Raw genomic sequence first — 21691 nt, 5'->3', positions numbered from 1 at the left:
GAAAGGGTTCAAGGGCTACAAGGCTAATAAATGGACTTTCCCACTTAGATTATGATTCCAGGCTTAGAAGGCTAAAAATGTACAGTCTTGAGCAAAGAAGAGACCGAGGGGACATGATTCAGTTGTTTAAATTTATTAAAATGAAAGATGTTATGGGGCTGAAGTTTAGCACTGAAAATAGGACATGGGGTCATTGTTTTAAGCTATTTAAATCTCAGGCTAACATGGATATTAGGAAAAATTATTATTTTAGCAGGGTAGTGGAACCTTGGAACAGCTTACCGGAAGAGGTGGTAATGAGCAAAGGAGTAGACAGTTTTAAGAGGGCCATTGATCTTCACTGGGGCTTGTTAATTGACTAGGACCAGTCTAGCTGGGCGCAGAGCCTGTTGCTAGTCGTCACTTTTGTATTTGTATTTGAATTTTGTGTTACTTCCATTGGTTTTAACGCAAATCAAACAGAGAGCTGCACTGCTTTTTCTAATAGCATATTTTAAATTAAAAAAAATATTCCCAATAACTAGTTAATTTATAACACACCATGCATCTAAAAATGCATCATGCGAGATAAAACTATGTAATTATGGCAGAGAAATATGGCAAGAACAAAATTTTTACTATTTGAAAAAATTTATTAAAAACTGAAAATTGCCAAAACTTCTACTCATTTTTGGCAAAGGAAAGAAGTTTACCACACACCTCAAAATTTTTATGGGAGTTTAATGCCACTAATGGCACCTTTTCCGCACAACTCATCATCGAAAATAGAAACATACTATTTTTACTAATTTTCGCTGACCGTTAAAGTAAATTTGATGGTTATCTAAAAATCATTTCCATCAATATCTATATCTCTGTATATGTGTTTAAATCTATCTATTGTCTTTATCTATATATCTATCCTTATTATTCTATGCATATCTATCTCTATATTTATCTAATTTCTCTAAGAGAAGGTAAAAATTGCCAATGTCGTAGCTCAACTTATTACAGCTGCACTATACATAGCACAACTCACAACAATCTTTTTTTTTTTTTTTAATCTAGAGATTTTTAATGATTGACTCAAGGCAGACAAACACACACAGCATCTTATTTTATTATTTTAATATACATACAGATGTATGTATCAAAAAATACTGCTTTGAGCATGAGTGACACGTTGTTCAGAAGAAAATTAGAAAATGCTGTTTTGTGATTAAATTTTTAAAAGTGCAAATTTTTAATATATTATTAGAAAATTGCTTAGCTCAGAATTTTGAACTCAAAAGGAAAGTGATAATTCGCTAGATTAAAAAATTTATAATGTTGTAACATAACTCTTTTTTTTTCTCGCCCATTCTGAGAGAACTTGTTGCCAATGCATTTTCTTTAGTCAGTGACCTGAGCCTGGGAGTTGGTTGAACCATGTATACATTCATAATATTCATATTATGTGTGCGTATGTGTAGTTTTATGACTTAATGGAATTATGACCTCCTATCTCCTTCTTTGCTGCACTACTGTTTGGATTACAGTTGTGTGTGTGGGGGGGGGGGGGGGGCTCAGTTTATTTTCAAGGGCCCATTAAAGCTCTTGGCAGATCTGTTTAGATGCCTTTTTAGCACTGATAGAAGCTAAGCGTTGCTTTCAAGATTCTAAAACTGGAAAGAAATAAGTACTTTTGGGCTGAAAATAAAAATGATAGAAAAAAAGTTAATAGATGGCAAAATTTTGCAAGCAGTAGTTGCATACACATGTTTTGAGGTTTCTTGTAACCCTGAAGTATGTATATGCAATAATTTGCAAATTGTGTGATTTATTAACAATGTTTTGTGTCATTTTTACTAATGATAATTCATACATAAATTTATAAAACCCAAAATACCATTTGTTTCTAAAAACTGGTATAAAATGGTCAGAATTAATAAAAGTGCAGGAAATTAAAACACAATGAATTCATCTTTTCTCATTTTTTGAGGATGCCATGTGATCTCAAGTCATTAGCAACTCTCCATTCATGCAATTGTCACTACCAATTGCTGAGCGACAAGTGGTGAGAAGAAAAAAACCTCCTTGGGGAGGTCTCACACTAGGGGACTCTTTCTACCCACTACCCCCGTGTTTGCTTAAGTGGGCCACTCTCGGATCTAAGCTACAAAGCCTCTTGGGGTGGACTAGGTCTTAAGGAGTTAAAGTCTTCTAACTGAATTAGAAAGTGTAAAAAAAAAAAAAAAAACTATTTTAAATGCACCTGTCACAATGATATTTTCACATGTGTCACAAGCTTTTGTTACACCCATCACACCAAAATGTTCCTAGAGAATGAAAATTTGATCAAACTTAAACATTCTACTCCTATTCAGACTTGCAAACATTAGAACTTTGGAAAGTTTCATGTTTCTCCATGGAAGAATGCATTTGCTATGGTAACTTAAGCCTCTTTTGTGTGACGGGTATGATAGCGAGACTTCATAACTTTATACTAAACATGCTGTTAAATATTTTGTTATGGAAATTAAGTGTTTCAAAAGATAGAGAAATGTCCCAAATAGTAATATAAACACATATAATAAAAATGCTGCTGCTTTAATGAGTGATTCTCAGTCAATGAAAATACTATGTTTTTCCTACATACAAGTTTATTGCATTAAGATAACTTTAGGCTAAAAAAATATTATAAAGATTCCTTTTATGAAATTTTTTTTTACAATTTCATAAACCTCATGTTATAAGCTTAATTTGATGGATTACTTGTAGCAATAAAACAATTTTTAAGTTTAAACGCTCTTGTCCACTTTTTCGTGGAATTGCTCAGTGGTGACTTTAAATACTACCTTTTTTTTTTATTATGTTTTATTTATTTATTTATTGATGTTTTCAGAATTATATACATCAATAAAAATGCTTGTACCATTGTTTGCCAAATTTCGGTTTTTAGAATTGCCATTAAAAAAAAAAAAAAGAAATTATGTTTAAGTGCTCAATTACCAGCCAGAGTACACTAGAATAGTTAAGTATTACATGAATAATTGAACCCTACTATCAAGGGGAACCACATACACTGTACAATTTTTCTAGCATTTTTTAATATAGTCCAGAGAAACTAATTTCAGGAAAGAAAACAAAAGCACAATAGTAAATGCTTTACAGACCAGTTTTGCAGTAACATTCTTTCCTACAGGCTTGATATTTTCTCTGGCAATTACTTTTCCACCTACACAAGCTTGAATAGCAATCAAAAACAAATGGGGTTCAATACTTTCTTTCAATTTAAGGCACATCCTTCTAGCAACTTTTTGCACCTGAGAGGCATGAGTTATCACAGAAAACTCGTTAACAATTTTTCCATTAAGCAAAATATCCACCTAAAATGTTAGGAAAAACACAGCATTAATTGAGCTGACAAAGTAAAGATAAACTGCAAATGATAAGAAAAAAAGAGTACAGTTATAGAACATATCATGCAGTTAAAAATATTCATGTGCATACATGAAGTTTTCTTTAAAACGTATATTAGTTATTAAGAAAAAAAAAGGGTAGATGGAAAATATTCCTACTTTCTAAAAATTGCTCTGATAAAATTATTAAAAGAGTGAAAACTTGCCATCTGAAATAAAATATTGTGCCAGAAGACTGCTAATGTTTATAACTTTACATCTATTATGCACTGAAAATTTAATTTTGTGTTCTATTTCTTCAAAATTTTCTATGTAAGTTATTTCAAAATGGAAATGCAAAAAATTGTTAGAAAAAATAAAAAGGCAGATATTTACGACAAGATATTAAGATAGAATTAATAGAAAAATTGCATAATAGAAGAGAAAACATATATATATATATATATATATATATATATATATATATATATATATATATATATATATGTGGTAGTATCTATCTAATTCAACAAGGAGCGTAACATGATGTAATCCGATTTTTTTGAATTCAGCAAATGTTAAAATTCATAAAAAATTAAAAAACACTTTTTTTGTTTTAACCAAAAAAAAATTCCTTCGCCAAGATACAGGCCCCCAAAGATGGAGGTCCTGTCACGATTTCTCACTTGGGATTTTCGTCAAAATCTTTAAAGTACATTATCTCAGGAACGGTAGAACATATTTTGTTGTGGTATGTTTTATTCAAAAGGATATTTTTTTTTGTTTAAAAAATATGCAACATTTTGAAACATGTGCTTTAGTTTTTTTGCCAGTCTTTTGAAAAAAAAAAAAGTTTAAAATGTAGTTAAAACAAAATAAGTACATTTTAATTTACCTATCTTGTTAAACTCTATTCTGAAAAGTATTTGAAACCCCTAAAAATATGTATTTGTCATAAAACTTTTACTACATTACAATAAGAACATGAAAATGACCATTTTTGTGAGAATGAACCATGAATATCTTGTTTTTTTTTTTTTTTAATTTAACAACCTGTCATTGTTCTGGAAAGGCAATAAATTCAAATCTCATTTTCTGCAAGGTCCTTAATATCCTCTGATATATTCTTGAGTTTTGGTTGAAATATTTCAAATTTTTTGTGTTGGAATAATTTCTAGGGGAGATTATTACCCAAAATGTAAGTCACCTAGATTGCGTATACAAAGTTAGATTTCGTATTTTTACACCAGCTTTCTTTTTTGCTTCAAACTTGCAATATCTTAAATCTGCACCTTATTTTGAACATTTTTGCAATTGGAAGTATGCACCTAAGATTAATGGTAGTGAAAATAGAGGTTTTGCAGGTTAAATGGGGAACACAATGTATATGTCGGTCTGCTACAAGAACAAACTTTTTGATGCATTTTTTTTGCTCATATTATATCAAATATTTAACACTTGCTATATTTGAACTGTAGGATGTTCTAATGACTGTAGTTTGTCAAGTTTTCTGAAAACTGCATTGTATAAGGTCAAAAATCATGGGGGTTCTAAACTTGCAATCCATTTTAAATTTTTAAAAAGAAGTTTTAAAATATGTCTCAGGTCCCAACAAATAAATGCATTATTATTATACAATAGTTAAAAGAAACATCAATCATATACTACAGTTAAGTCCAAGCATCACTTTTTACACGGTGGCCTTAAGCAATTGTTTTTCTCAATTTGTTGCTGGTCATTATACTGCCTTTGGGCCAACCCCTAGGTTGAACTATTACACCTTTACATGTTTTATGGGTTCATGAAGTTTCAGGATAAACCCTCAAGTAGCTTTCTAGATCTTCAACAAAACATCTAAACTCTAAAGGGAAGTTATTTAGGGCAATATAGTTCATAAGGTATATTTTAAACAGGAAATATTAGTCACTATTATTGTTTATATTATCACTAGCAGTACCCCCACAACGATGCCTGTGCTAAGAAGTTAAAGGAAATCTGTTGAGCAAAAGAAATACACGCTCCCCCCCCCTTCTGATGTGAGACGATTATTTTTCTTCAATTAAAATTGTACACACCTTTTCAAAAGACCTATTAAAGGCTCTTTGTAATTTAAAACTATTCGCCAAATCACATATAAATACTAATAACAGCTTTAAAACTCAAAGTAATTCTTCAACTAACACGCCAAGCAACCACGCTACCGTAACTCTGCCTTTTAGCGAGTAAAGCGGTTTTCCCTCTGCAATTTCAAGTGTTTCACCAAATAAACAATGTTATAATAAAAACGTTATAATGAACAATAACAATTGAATAATACGACAAATCAAATTATTTGCTTAGATAAGTAACTATCTTCAACTATAAGCAAAAAAACAAATGTTGAAGGAATAAGGAAAACAAAACCCAATAGAAAAATCCTACAAAATCAAATTATGTACCTGAACATTGCAAAAAAACGCATTCAAAAATATATTTGTTGATCACATCATGGCTCCTCGCAGCTATTGACACTGTCGGCCAGCTCCCTCTCGAAGAGTTAACTAACCCTACCATCTATTAGGAATTCATAGAACTAAACTTACCCCGCCATCTATTAGGAATTCATAGAACTAAATAATTATTTAAACATTTAATTTGCAATTACAAATATTTCGGTCAATCTGATTTAAAAAAAAACCTATAGCTCAGTAAATGGACTATTCAACGCAAAAAAAAAAAAAAAAATTCAATTTGAACTGGTAGTTCCTGAGATTAGTGCATTCAAACAAACTCTTCAACTTCATAATATTAGTATATATATAAATTTTCCCGTTTTCTTAACATTTTTTTATTGCTGCTGCACTCCGATTAGTCATAGCGTGATATTATACAGCCTATAGCCTTTGCCAATGAATGGGCTATTTAACACAAAAATAATTTTTTAATTTGAACCTGTTGTTCCTGAGATTAGTACATTCAAACAAACTTCAGCTTTATGTTATTAGTTAATAATATTATTAGTTAATTAATAAGAAAAATAAGACAATGATATATATATATATATATACAGGGTGTCCGAGAAAGATCCGTACAACTTCAAAAATTTATTGAAAAAGAAACAATAGGGTTACAGCGAAACTAATTAGTACATTATATAGAATAACTCAAAAAGTTTTTTTCTGCAGTATGCTTCTGACTATATAAGGCGCTACATGTCACGCAATGGAATATTAAAGCATTTTAGTTATTTCAATGGCGGATCGTGTGAAGAAAGCTCAATGTGTTGCGTGGTATATCGAAATAAAATCCGATGCGCAAACACAACGGAACAAAACATCCAAACAGCTACTGTTGGGGTTAGCATGCTGAAACGGTCGTGGATGGAATTGGATTATCGTCTTGATATTGTTCGTGCTACGAAAGGGTCTCATGTAGAAATTTCCTAAGGTAATAACTTTAGTTATAGGGAAAAAACTTTTTGAGTTATTCTATCTAATGTACTAATTAGTTTCGCTGTAACCCTATTGTTTCTTTTTCAATAAATTTTTGAAGTTGTACGGATCTTTCTCAGACACTCTGTATACATATATATATATATATATATATATATATATATATATATATATAAATAATGATAATATATATATAAATAATGATAATGATAATATATATATAAATAATGATAATGATAATATATATATATATATATATATATATATATATATATATATTTTTTTTTTTTAACCAATCATTTTTAGCATTGTTTAGGATTTTCTATGAAAGGTACCCTCTAGCTTTGCCTCATGGCTGACTTGAACCTATGCCTATTGGATCGCGACGCCAGAACATCATGTCAAGCCACTGTGGCTAGAAATATTCTGCGTTCCAAGCATTTTATATTGTAACTAGCTGCGTGCCCGGCGTTGCACGGGCTACTTAAAAAATGAAAGATGTCCAACTGATGTTTTTGTATTACTCTGACATCAGTTTCTAAAGCGCTAAGGAGTAAATAAATAAGCGTAATGCAAGGTTTGCAAAACATCAGTAGAGCATATTTTTGGCAATAATCTCCTTAACTTTAATCATAGTTATCAATGATACAAGTTATGAGTATTTTCAATTAGCACAAAAGATGAAAATATATGCATTATCAACTATAATCTGTGCTCACGTTAAAATTAATTACATCTGATAGACTATATCTGAACTATTTATGCATAATTACAATCAGCTTTTTACAAAGAATGACAGATACGTTTTTGTTGATTACGTGAAACTAAAGCACCAAGACTAAATAACTACTTATAAGCATTAATTTAATACCAAGTCATCATATTCCAATTTAGCTTTAGTTAAAATCCTTAAAAACAATCTTTTTTGTTCAACTCTGTTTCACATAGAAATCCAAACAATCTTAATTTAACATGTTCTTTTAACGATATAAACTGTATTTTAAAAATAGAAACAGGAAAGAAAAAGAGTATTGTTACAATTCGAAAATTCATCCATTTGACGGGAAAAAGTCCAACAAAATAAACATAATTAGTTGCACATCCCAAGTGTACCAAAATATGAGGCCTGTGAAAGATAAACTTACACTACAATCAATAAACATAGCTAAAGGAACAACTTTCATATGCTGAAAAGAGTCAAGAACATTGAATGTAAAAAATAAAAAAAGGACAGACGATAAAATAAAGGCTGCGTCCGAATAGGAGCAACCAATTTTAAACTAATTTAAAATAAAATTCTAAATGGAGACGTTGTTTTAAGATTTGGACAGCAGCCAAAAAAATTTCTTTTAAAACAATTATTAGAATTTTATTTGCTCACCCAGATTCAAAATGGCAACAGGAAAGAAATAAACATTCCTGAATAACGTAATGTTAATTAACGTTTTAATTAATATCTCCGCTAATTAAAGTTGTACAATTACGAGATTGGTCCTATTGTTTTCTTTGGAAAATTTTGAATTGATCGGTATCTCGTTCGACTCTCGATTCGCAGCGATTCTTGAGAAGATAGATCTTCAGACAGACAGACGCGAACAGATTTTAATATTATAGTGGATATAAATTTTCCTGTTTCATAATATTTTGTATTACTGCTTCACTCCTATTAGTCATAGCGTGATCCGTGATGTTGTATATCCTATAGCCTTCCTCAATGAATGGACTATTCAATACAGAAATAATTTTTCAATTTGAACCAGTAGTTCGTGAGATTAGCCTGTTCAAACAAACAAACTCTACTGCTTTATATTATTAGTATAGATTTCAGCACATCACTTTACATCAATTTCAAAAAATCACTTAGTTTCACACCTGAGATGTCAACTAAATATCTCAATAACAAAATAATGTTATTATGAATAACTTAATAAAACTTAAGACTTTCATGAGGTTAAGCAAGCAACATATTTCAAGCGACTGTTTAAAATATAAATTCTTTACATATATCAAATAAACTAAGCAACCTCTGAAGTGTAATAACATAATAGCATGATTTTTTTACCTTCTTCAAATAACTTGACTCATAGCCGATTTCTTCATAATCAAAGCTTTAGAATGAAAAATAATAAAATAAGCAAACAAATATTGTACTTAGAAAAGAAATACAATAAAATTTTTCAATAAATACATATTTAAATTTATAAACTAATGAACTAAAATAGTTAGATGAAGCATAAAAAAATGAAGCAACATTATCAATCACACTTCAAACTAAATGGCAATCTACAAAATAATTTTTTTCTTCAATATTACCCATGTTAATCATTCAGTCTGTAACTTACCACTCAATCAGCAATTAGTCAATTTAAATTTTGTAATCACTTATTTGATAGATATCAGTTTGCATTTATTCATACATTATGCTCCATTTTTATATAATTTCTAAGCCTTAAAGAAGGTAATTGAATCAAGGATTCCTGCTAGTTAGTTGAGAAATTTTACAGAAATGCTTTGAACCACAATTACAATGTAGAAGACACATGAATTCTTGCATTGTCTGTTGAAACAGATCATAATGTAACGCTTTTTAAATGATAAATGTTTAAATTGAAAGAATAAATTATAGAGCTAAAAAGTCAATTAAGAGCTTCCATACAAAATATAAAAACATACATTGTTTAGACATTATTTAAATTTTAGACGTACCTAGCAAATCCTGATGACACCGTCTTAAGTTCATTAAAAAAGTCTATGATTATTTCACTCATAGGAAACTTAAATACAAGCATCATTGTGCCATCATCAATGGTTTGGATGTTTTTGTGTTGCCCTCTTCTTTGCTATGAAATGTCAGAAAATAAAATATGAAATTTAAAAAAAAAAAGAATTTAGTCAAAATATAAATGAATAAATAATGAAAAGAAAAGGAGAAATTGTGTGCAAACACATTTTTAAACAACTTAACACTAGAAAGCTAGACAATGCCCTATACCTACACATGCCACAGGCAGTCTTTTTGACTGCTAGGTTCCTTTGTTGCATTAAATTGCAATAAATTACAGTTCCTCTTTTAAGTGTTAGACAATCGACATGGACCAATGAGAAAAAACATTTACTTTTATCTTCAGCTTACACACAACTCAATAAATCTATATTTTAGCTATTTAAAATCCTACTGCTGCACTTAAAAAACACAACATTTTTCATTAACATTTTCGTGCACTTGCTACAGAAGAGAGAACTTGTGATGTCTACTTCATATTTTAAACATTTTATTTTTTTTTTTGCATCCAACAATGTGATACTGTTACCTTTTTTTTAGAAGCTTTTACACCTTATCTGTGTACGTCAGCAGGTTCTTCAGGTTCATTTGATGCGCTAGAGTTCTGATTTCAAATCACTCTCTCACAATTCTTTACTTTATTGTAGAATAAACAAGTGCCACCTTATTTTGTGATAAAAATAACCAATATTCCGAATCAAGTTACTATTTACTCAGAACTATATTCACATATACAGAACTATAAAAGCATAAAACTATAGTCTGCATTTTTAGAATAACATATACCAAAATTAGAAACTTTTTGCCTACAATTCATGTAAGGAAGAATCTTTTCTTTCATTTTTTTTTAAGTATGGTTCTTCTTAAAGAAACCAAAAACATAATAATTTCACTACCATACTTGACTTCACAATTAATACACCCTACTATGCTGAACTCCTTTCTATACTTATACAAAAAATTAAAATAATAAAAGATTTAGATAAGTATTAACTAAAAATAATTACCATGGACATCTTCAAAATTTCACTATAATATTCAGTTGGTGTTATAATTGTTGCTAAAACCATTGGTTCAAAATATTCGGATACAACCTTTGGATCTGGAAACTAAGCATTGTAGAAATTATAAGATTCTTTAATACAAAAAATGAATACATTGACTTAAAATAAAGTAAAAAATAAACCATGTGAGTAATAGTACAATTTATAAATAAAAACAATGTCAGAAATTTTAAAATTTAAAAGCTGCCACTTAACCAAAGCTTAAGAATTAAAGTATTTACTGAGTAAACTAGTGCAGCAGATTCTTTGCATTAATAAAGATTACCTATGCGCATACTGAAATAAGAAGTTTATCTCAGATGAGCATACCAAGTAAAGAAAGCTCAGTCAAATTTGGTGTACAGATGTATTATTAAAGTTAGTTGTGCTTCCCAGAGATAGAAATTTGATGAATTAATTTCAGAAAACCCTAATAGCACAACGAGTCACAGCTAAGTCGCAGTGACTCCACTGCTAGTCACAAGTGTCACAGTCAAAAAGTGACTTAACTTTGACAATACAGTCACATTGTTACACATTCGCGATATTTTCCATGTGGCTTCACTACAAAGTCACTATAACAACTGAATTGTGACCGGTAACTATGTAACTTTAAGGAGACATTGCATTGTAACCTTAAAGTGACTTGATGAAAAACCTCTTTTTCAATGATTAAAGTCTGAAAATTGATCTTCTCTCTAACAAAATCAGTGAACGACAAAATTTTAAGAGTTCTAATAACTTTCCAACAGATCAGTGACTAAAGCGTGACCCATTCCTGACTGTTGCACGATTTTACCTTTATCTGTCACTGTCCTCCCACGCTGATGTCAAAATTTAACCAATAATAGCAGTGATCAAAAGGGAATGTGTATGTGACCATCATATGACAGTCCCAATGCGTTACTACAAAGTCATAATCCAATACATTGTTACAAAGTGGCAGCCACTTACGAATGTCAGTCCGCGGATGTTGTACTGGATCCTGGGTTAAGTTGTCCACAAACTATGAAATATTTACTTGACAATTTTGATGATTATGATAACTATCCAGCCAAGTCAGAACAGGAAATTGAAGGTCAGGGGGTGGATGAATATTCTAGTGGGGAATCTACTAGTGAATTAAGGCCAAGTTCTGAGATTACTCGTGAAGTTGTTCCTAGGCTGCCGGGAGATCAAACTGATATTTATTACAGGGTAGAGGGATTAAAACTTGTTAGTGTTCTTTATATGAAGTAATTAATTTTCATAATGAAAACAATATAGAAGTTAATGAATCTTATTTTGATTTTTCGCATAAAAATTTAAAAGAGGGTAAAGTATCTGATCTAATGGAGGAAAATATTGCTGAAATTAAACTTATTGAAAATTTAGAGAAGCAGTTAATTCAAATGAGGCTTCACATTGGATAAACGCAATGGACTAGGAAATTCAGCCGATGCATTACCGTGGGGTGTGGATGTTGGTAGATCCACGTGACAATGTTAAAATTTTGGGAAATCAGTGGGTATACTGTTAAAGAAGATCACCAAGGAAATATAGTTAAATACAAGGTGCGCTTATGTGCACAAGGTTTTCTACAAGAGTAAAGTCTTGGAGAAAACCTTGTTTTATCTACCTTCTATAATCAGATTGTTTTTCTGTATTTTTGTGTGTTTTTAAATGGTGTCATCAACATGTGGACATTAATAATGCTTATTTGTATGCCAAATTGGATACTGATGTTCATATGAAACAACCTAGTGGTAAGGTACAAGCGCCTGGAAAGGTTTGTCTATTAAAGAAAGCTCTATATGGCTTGCACCAGAGTGGTAGAATGTGGTATTTTGAACTCCATGAAACATCGTTGAAAATGAATTTTTCTAGTATAAACTGGAGTAATAATTGTTATATTTATGAAAATAAGGTTATTCTTCTGTTTTATGTTGATGACATCATACTTTTTAATGGATTGAAATTTGATCTAGATGAAATTATGAAAGTTTTGAGAAATTATTTTGAATCGAAAATTTTGCGGGAGATAAGAAAATTACAGGGGGTTGAATATGAAAATGAAAATGGGAATTGGTACATTTATCAAACATAGTATATTGATAAAATTATCTAATTGTATTCTAGATATAATATTCCTATTAGTAACCTCCCTACTACAAATGGTGTAATTTATTCTAAAATTGATTCTCCTAATAGTGCATCAGAGCAGGAGGAATGCAAATCTTTACCATATAGGAATTTAATTGGTTTGGCATATTTGGCAAATAGATCTCACCCTGACATAGCATGCATTAAACATTTTCTCAGAATTTTAATCTAATCCAGGAATTAAACATTGGCATTGTTTGCTCCGACTTCTTGGATATGTTCTGTACATTAAAAATTTTAAATTGAATTTATCAAATGTTTTGGAAAAAAAATTTTTAATGCTATTCAAATCCTGACTTGGCAGCAAACAGAGATGATAGGTTTCAATAGGGGGTTACATTATATCGTTGGATAACACACCCATTATGTGGAAAACATTTAAGCTCTTTCTACTACGGAGGCTGAGTATGTCACACTCGCAGAAGCTGCTAAAGAGTTTGTTTGGATTATGAGAATCTTGAATAATGAAAAATTGAATTTAAATTAAAAAAATTGTGATATATATTTGTTGTGACAACATTGCAGCAACAGGTTTTTCTAAGAGTCCCTATACAGAATCAGCAGAGTAAACATATTGACATAAAATACCATTTTTTGAGAAATTTGGCAAATGAAAAATTATTTAAATTGGTGTACCATATATACTCGCGTATAAGTCGAGAAATTTTGTCCAAAAAATGAGATCAAAGGAAGGGGGGTCGACTTATACGCGGGTCAAATTTTCCGAAAATTTTTTTCCGATCAACGAGATTTGGGAAGCTACGAGAAATGCCGATGTGCGGTTACAGGTAGTTGCTGATAAGTTGATCGTGTGAAAAAGTGAACTTATTCAAAAATAATAACTAAAAAAACCTAAATAATACATATAAATAAAGATAATTTTATTCTTCTTTATTAAGGATCAAATCAGCAATTAACAAATATCGTGAAACGTATGAAAATATTTATCGTCAACAGTCACGCCATTCAGACTGAGAGTGCGTTCGACGAGCACAACCGGGAGCGACCGGTTAGTGAATCACGTGACAGCTAATGATCACGTGCTCAAATCAACCAATCAACTGCTTAGAATGGTAACCGCTGCGGTAACCGGTTGATCATAGAACGCCGCGGTTAGTAACTGGTTACTTACCGGTTTACCGGTGAGGTTCGTCGAACGCAACCTCTGATATCATTGACGATTCTGCAGCTGCCGATGTATACGATGACGCGGTGATGACGGAAGCGGACTTTAATGAACTCTTTTTTTTGCGTCCGACTCGGAATCCGAGTTTGAAGGCTTTTAGAAATGTTTTCCTATTTAATTCCTATTTTATTTGTAAATAAATGTGTTCATTATTTTGAAATTTCTTTGAAAATAATTCGCGATGTTTTTGGAAAGTATGGAGGTCGACTTATACGCGGGTTTTAGATTTTTTCTCTGAAAAAGGGGGGTCGACTTATACGCGAGATCGACCTATACGCGAGTATATACGGTATATGAAATTGAAATTAAATTAAGCTGATGCCCTGACAAAGCCATATACTAAAATGCAACTTAGGAATTTTTGTGAAATAATTTTCGGGGGAAATATAATCTAAATTTGTATTTGTAATAGTTTGAGAAATTTTTTGGGTCTGTAACTTTTTGAAATTACTATAGTTTGATTTATTATCAATGTGTAAATACAATAAACTTTTTTTTATATCAACATAAATAGTTTGTGTAACATTTTTGGTTTTGCATGTGGCAAAAATGGGGCCGATTGTTAACATTTTACTCAAGTTTTCTGTAAAACTAAAAAAAAAAAAACCTGATGTTTTTTCTTCAACTAAAATACGTTTTTCCCATACAGTTTGGATCGGACACAATCATTCCAAATGCAAAACAAACAACATCTCATCGGTAATGATGCCATTCGGGCGATTCACTTTTTGAACGGGTCGAGATTTTAGTGAGTTCATTTTGTAATAACTGTGAGAGTCGTTTTCTTAAGTTTTTGTGTGTGGCAATATAAATGATTGAACTTCAGAGTCTTCAGATGTTCCCCCACGTGTGCTTTTGATATAAAATGTAGCAGTTTTGTAAACTCTCTCTTCTTCTCTTACTCTCTCACTATGTGTATGCGTCCCTGTGTGTCCCAGTTCAATTTGAAGTAAATGGCATAGTCTTAAAATAATAAGTGAAAATGCATTTTCAACATATCTTTATGCATTCGGCCATTTAATTAGAAGATGTGATGCTGTTTGATACAGTAAATTGTTGTTAATTGTTTTATTGTTCCTGTTGAACTAAATTCAATGTCATTGCATTGGTTTAGATAGTTTCTTTTAGCTCTAGAAAAATAAAAATACTTGGATATTTCTATGGACATTTTAGTGATGTGATTTTTTCACCTGCAACTCTTCTTCATTATTTGAATCTGAAATGCCTCCTTCAGACCTTCATTTTTCTATGACATTGTGGTAAAGCTGCATTGTGACTTGCAAGAGTGGGCACCTCTAAGTGGATGCGTCTAAGTTACATGAAGGTCTACAGCTCATCACTTGTTAATCTTTTTCCAACAACTCCCACTTGGTCTAGCGGTTAGGATTCTTGGCTTAAACCCGGGTGGGAAGATGGATTCTGCGGTGTAATGGTTTGTGGTATGGACGTTAAATGTAGGGAGCTCAAATATCAGTGATTTCAAATGCACATATATATAAGTGGTTTCCTAATGTATTTTTTGATTATTACTGCTTAATTTAAGTATTTTACTGTATTTCATCATATAGTTTAGAGTTTTGGGGGCATATTTTTGCTATTATTGCTTTCTTGAAATGTTTATTATTTTTTGGAGCTAAGCCTAACATGTGGTGATCTCCTTGTTTTGATTTTGTGTGCTTCGTTGGGTATAGCAACTCAGTTTGTTTATTTACTGCTATATTGCTGTTTTTAGCATTTATTCTGTATTTTTTGCATTTTTGTCATTTCTGGTTGACTTTTTGGAGTAGTCTCTGAGTAGAAATGAGTGTTATATGCATAATGAAAGAGGTTAAGAGTGGGAAGGGGGAGAGGTGGATCTCTTGTGGACTTATGCCATATGTTCTGCTTGTATAAGCGGGAGGATGAGTCTGTTTTGGAGGAGGATCATATTTGCACTAAATGTACAGAATTCTTAAACTTAAGATTCAGGATGCTAACTTTGGAAGCCCAGTTAGCATTAGGGTGCATGCCAGTTGTAGAAGGTAAATATTTCAGAGATAAATATTTCATATTGGGAAACTAAGGGTATAATTTTGGGGAACTCTATGGTAAGGGAGGTGGGTAATACAGTTGGGAGAGTAAGGCTTAAGGTGGCTAGGTGTTGTTTACCAGGGGCTCGGCTAACCTAATTCAAGCCAGGGACAAGATGAACAGCTGTTTTGTAATATCAGTGACGTATCTAGTAAGGGATCTGTTATCATAATGGGGAGATTTCAGTTTTCCGGGTATTGATTGGAATAATTTTTATCCTGGAAATGGTAGAGAAGAGGAATTTTTAACAGTAATTGGTGATTCTTAGATCAAGTTGTAACTCAGGGAACTCGAGAGGCTGCAATTTTGGATCTAGTTTTCTGTGATGTAGGAAGTTTTGCTCAGGGGTTGTGTGTAGGGGAACATATTAGAGATAGTGATCATAACAGTATTAGGTTCTGGATTAAATTTGAAGTGTACAAAGATGAAAGTTGTAGGTTTGTGCCCAATTTCAGAAACACTGATTTTGTCGCACTTACGCAGAGCTTAAAAGAGGTATTTTCGTCAGGATTGGAAAACATAACTTAGATCTGAAATGGATAGAATTTAAGGAAAAACTAGAAAAAACGGTTGGGGACTATGTTCCATTTAGGAGAAAAGGTGTTAGTACTAATAATTGGCCCATGTGGTTCTCCATTGAGCTAAAAAAAGCTCTAAATTATAAGCAAGCTACTTTTCGTCAGGTTAAAGAAACTTGTCAGAGTGATAATAGGCTCTAGTATTGTAAAGCAAGGCATAATTTTAAGTATTTGGTACATATTTCAGAAAAGGGAATTGGAGCAAAGGTTAGCAGATAACACTGAACTAAAAGGTTTTTTGCTTCTCTAATTCTGATAAAGCTCGAAATAGTCAAATTGGGCCACTGGTTGGTGAGTACGGAATTTTAATTCAAAACGATAGGGATGTTGCAAATATTCTTATTAACTTTTTTTCCAGTGTGTTTAACAATAACTGTATCTCAAAACTTGACACATAAGCTATTATACAGCTTGAGAATTTTGTGTCTTCCAGGGAGGAGGTCCTATTTCATTTGAAAAAAATTAAAGCAACTAAAGCTCCTGGACCAGATAATGTTTATCCAAAAATTTTAGTTGAATGTGCAGAGGAAGTAGTGGATGTTATTTTAAATATTTTCAATGCTTCTTATAACTCAGGGACAGTGCCAGAGGACTGGAAACTGGCTAACATAACACTGCTCTTCAAGAAAGAGTGTAAAGGTAATGCAGAGAATTATAGACTTGTAAGTCTGACTTCAGTGGTTTGTAAGATTTTTGAAACTTAGATCAAAATTAAGATTATGAATTTTTAGGAATAAATAGTCTGTTGACTAGTTTGCAGTATTGTTTCAGGAAAGGTAAATCCTGTGCTACTAGTTTATTGCATTTATATGACAAGGCTTTAGATAACAAAAAGTGTGTGGATGTTTGAGCAATGGCAGTTAATGTAGGGAAATGTCAAGTGCTACACTTAGGTCATGGAAATAATCAAACAAGTTATTATTTACTGGGTTCGGTCATTAGTCAGTTACTTCATGTTACTTCAATGTGACGTTGTTGCAACTTCCCAACTAGGTCACGGATGGGTCGCAACAGTCGTTGTGACTACAATGTGCAGTCGGGAAACCGGCACTAGGTGACCTGAGTTGCAATTGTGTCGTCACTGCAACGTCGCACTGCATTCGTCACCCCGAACTGACATTTCAATGTTGAGGCTACCTATTTACGACTTTGCTTGTGATGCATACCAGGGTCACAAAAGCATCTTATTTTGCTCACTGTGCTATTAGGGAAGTTATTTCAAGTTTTGATTAATACTTAGCATTTTAACACAAAATTCAGGAACTAATCTTGTCACAAAAGTATTTCTTTGAATTGACTGCGGAAAATTGGGTACCTAAATATCTTATTACTTGGATAAATATTTTTGGGGTACATAGGGGGCTATAGGGCAACATTTTATTGACATAAAATTTCAAAATCCAAAAAAAGTTTTTTCTCTATTCCACTTTCCACACAGTGCTGATTCACTTTCAGACGCAAGTCGGCACAGATTGCCGTTGTTAAAATTATATGAAACTTTTTTTACAATTGTTTTGTCATAAAAGGAAAAATATAAGAGGGTGAGCGACTTGAAACATCAACTTTCATTTTTTGGGACACCCTATTGATCTTATTAAGAGAGTTTAACAGTATTTTCTATTTTACAGAGTATTAGATTCATTTGAATCAAACGCACTAGCGAATAGCAGGGTACAGACTAGGTAGCGATCTCCTCTAATCTGCCAAGTAGGTAGCTGGTAAGTGTGATGTTTTAAGTGTTAACTTTCTTCCACATATCATGACATCATGTTCAAGAAACTTTGCAAACATGTAAAGAAACAACTAAGCAAGCCTATTCTTCAATCTTTTGCTATGATAAGATTCAAAGCTTTCTCTTTTTTCAGTAAATTTTTTTTAGAAATATGCAGCTTTTTCTGCTGTTCTTGCTCTATTGTGGAAGAAACAATTTATAGAAAATGAAAATAATTATTTTTTCCCCTCCTCTTACCAATTAAAAAAACAATTGAACACTGCAAAAAAAATAAAAGTTAACAAAAGCTTTGGTACAGAAGAGGCCAAAATATCACTTTTGCAGCAGATTGTAGCAGAGTTTTCTTTTTGGTTCTATTCAGAACAATCAGCACAGGTGCCTGATCCTTGCATACTGTTATACCCGAAATTTAAGAAAAACTAAAAGAAAAATCTTCTTAAGATGTAGAAGTGAAACTACTAGCAGTACTTAACATCATCAGTTCAGAAGAATGCAAAATGTTTTAAGTAATAAGTTGCTGGGAAATGTTCATACAGTCGACTCCCACTACAACAAGATCTGACTTACCTGAATTGGCTATAACGCGAGTTTTTCCAGAGCAAAGAATTTTAGAGCTAAAGCGAATTTCTCGCTCTCAACACAGAAATATTCAGAAAGGAATCATGATGTTAAGCTTTGGCTTTGCATCATGACTACTAAGCATTAATTTGTGAATGTACTTTCATACTTTCAGCATCACTGACTGCCCAAGTTCCCACATACCCCACTATAAACATAGCATTGTTAGTGTGTATGTATCACCACTCCTCATTTTTCATTTATTTATTCTAAATATGAAAGGTGATGAAATATTGTGGCACCCAGGCACGCTGTTTCATCTAAAGTTTGAAGACAGAAACAAAAAGCGAAAGCTTGCAACAATTTAAGAAAAGGTAAAGATTTTTGATAAGCTTGAACAACTAGAAAGTAGGTCGAAGGTAGCATGACAATTAGGTAGATGGGTGAATCTTTCATAGGTATTATTAAAAGTCAAGAGAAGGCAATCTGTATAAGTCCAGGGGGTCCCAGAGGGGTATTACCATAGATGTAAATGTTATAAAAGCAATTGCGAAGCTACTGTATTTATAAATATATTAGAATGATGATCAGATTGCACAGGATAAATCATCATCTTCAATTTTTAAGTTATAAATGTAACTTATTGTAGCTACTGTATAGTATTATTGCAATGCAGTACTTCATTATTACTACATATTGTACCTTCCATACTGTTTCATTTTTATATATATCTCTCCCATTGATCATTGATTTTGTGTATCGTAACAGTATTTTATGTTGAATAATGCAACTTTTAAAAAAATAAAGTAAAAATTCAGCTTTTTATGTAAGAAACGGTAATACAGTGAAACCTGTGTAAGTTGACCACTTGCGGTGCAGTACTTTGGTGGTCAACTTAGACAGGTGGTCAACTTATAAAGGGGGTAATGATTTTTTTTTTTTTTTTTTTTGTAATTCTTGCAATTGACACCTGCTCTTTCTGTTTAACTCACTTTCATTGCTTAGCATTACTTTGAAACAATAATTTAAGATGTTATTCAAATATTTTTAGAGATTATTTTCCCAGAATGACGTATAATGTGTCGTGGAAATTTAAAATTTCAGTAAATTGATCAAAAAAAATAAAGCCTTATTGTTTATGAAAAGTTACTCATTTTATATCAATAGTTCCTAAAATTTATAGCTAATCAAAAATTACAAATTTTTCGCTTAACAACAGAAGAAAAACAAGTTTGGAGAATAAAAGGGTTCTTTGTAGTTTTCCATGTGGTTAAACTCAAAAGGAGGTTTAGTTATGCTGCTGTTTCATTTAGTTGGTAAAATGCTGGTCTGGCATCAGAAATATTCTTGGAAAGCGTAAAAAAAAAAATTATAATAATAAAATAATTTGCTAAATAAAATTTTTAAAAATAAATCAAGTGGTCAACTTACAAAGGGTTTTTTACAATACTCCAATCCAAACTTGGTGTTCATTAGTGGTCAAGATAGACAGGTGGTCAAGATAGAGAGGTGGTCAAGTTACAGAGGTTTTCCTTCATTATATAAGATAGGACTAATTCCGTTCCTGACAAAAGCGGTCAACATAGACAGGTGGTCAACTTACAAAGGTGGTCAATTTTACAGGTTTTACTGTATATAGTTAACAAATGGTCAGAAACAGTTAAAAATGTGTTTAAATGTCTAAAATGATTGGGTATGTTAATAAAAAAATCATATGACACAACATTTTTCCACAACGCGAAATTTTGACTTACGTGAGGAGTCTTGGAATGCATCCCTCGTGTAAGGCGAGATTTGACTGCATTATCAGAATTAACAGAACAGCAATTAACAGAATGTTTGAGGAAACTGGTATTTTCATTATTGATCCCATTTATGCAAGGAAGATAAAGTAAAACAGAGGGTGTTTAAATAAGAAACAATGTACTGAAACATACAGTAGTCTTTGCTAAATGTGATAGCAGTTAATGTTACCAATTGCTAATTTATATCAAACTCACTCAAGCCTCACTTTCTCTATTGATTTGTATGTTTAAATTATCACTTAATGGGATCGTTACATTGTTTAATGCTATCATTTTTTTGAATTAAGAATTAGATTTCTGTTGAAACGATCGGAAAACGATCCTACCCAAGATTTGTCCGGGTGTAATTTTTCACCAGCAAAAAAAATTGAAAACAAACCTAAAAATTGGCAGAAAATTCTTCACAGATGGAGTTTTAGACAGGAATAGAAAATTATCAAAATATTGCTGTAGCTTCCACATTAACAGAGTCAGGCATTTTCTAGATTGTGATAGAAAACTAAACGAATCATGAAGTAAATGAGTCCGTTGAAGAAAGCCTTGATGCTGAGCCACCCCCTACAAATGGTGAAATAAGGAACCCATTGAAAGGGTTGAAATTCAGTGAACAAGAAACCTTTAAAACTGAGCATATATGGCTTAAATAGGTATATTTATCTAATTTAAAAATTTGTTTATTGTTATCAAAATCATTGTTTCCCAAAGTGGTCATATAAAACAGACTCAGTTAAAAATGATAATAATAATAATAATAATAATAATAGTTTTTAATAGTTACTTTTACTGGGTCTGTAATCAAAATTTCTTCACCACCATATGCTTTTTGGTTTTTCTCTCCTTTAATTTTGACTAAAAAAATTCAATTGGATAAATACAATTAAACAATTTATTGGCTACTTTGATAATACAAAGAAAATCTTACACAAAGAGTACACACAAAGTAAGCTGTAACTTATTTAACATGTTTTCAAAAGAAACTGGGAGAGGGGGTTACTTTCTCAATAG

The 21691-nt window shown here is 31.7% G+C and overlaps 1 protein-coding gene across 1 annotated transcript in view; it reads right to left on the bottom strand.

Annotated features, from left to right (window-relative positions):
• Positions 1-21691, bottom strand: part of LOC129218553 (translation factor GUF1 homolog, mitochondrial-like) — an 80562-nt gene that overhangs the window by 3572 nt on the left and 55299 nt on the right. Inside the window, exons 13-17 of the mRNA XM_054852856.1 lie at positions 21465-21535; positions 10580-10681; positions 9497-9630; positions 8853-8898; positions 3135-3347 (exon numbers count right to left, since the gene is read on the bottom strand). Of these exons, the coding sequence (XP_054708831.1) occupies positions 3135-3347; positions 8853-8898; positions 9497-9630; positions 10580-10681; positions 21465-21535 (566 nt within the window). The remainder of the gene's footprint in view (positions 1-3134; positions 3348-8852; positions 8899-9496; positions 9631-10579; positions 10682-21464; positions 21536-21691) is intronic.

Source organism: Uloborus diversus, chromosome 3 (assembly GCF_026930045.1).
Source record: "Uloborus diversus isolate 005 chromosome 3, Udiv.v.3.1, whole genome shotgun sequence".
Classification (NCBI taxonomy): domain Eukaryota; kingdom Metazoa; phylum Arthropoda; class Arachnida; order Araneae; family Uloboridae; genus Uloborus; species Uloborus diversus.
This window is presented reverse-complemented; position numbering and strand designations above follow the sequence as displayed.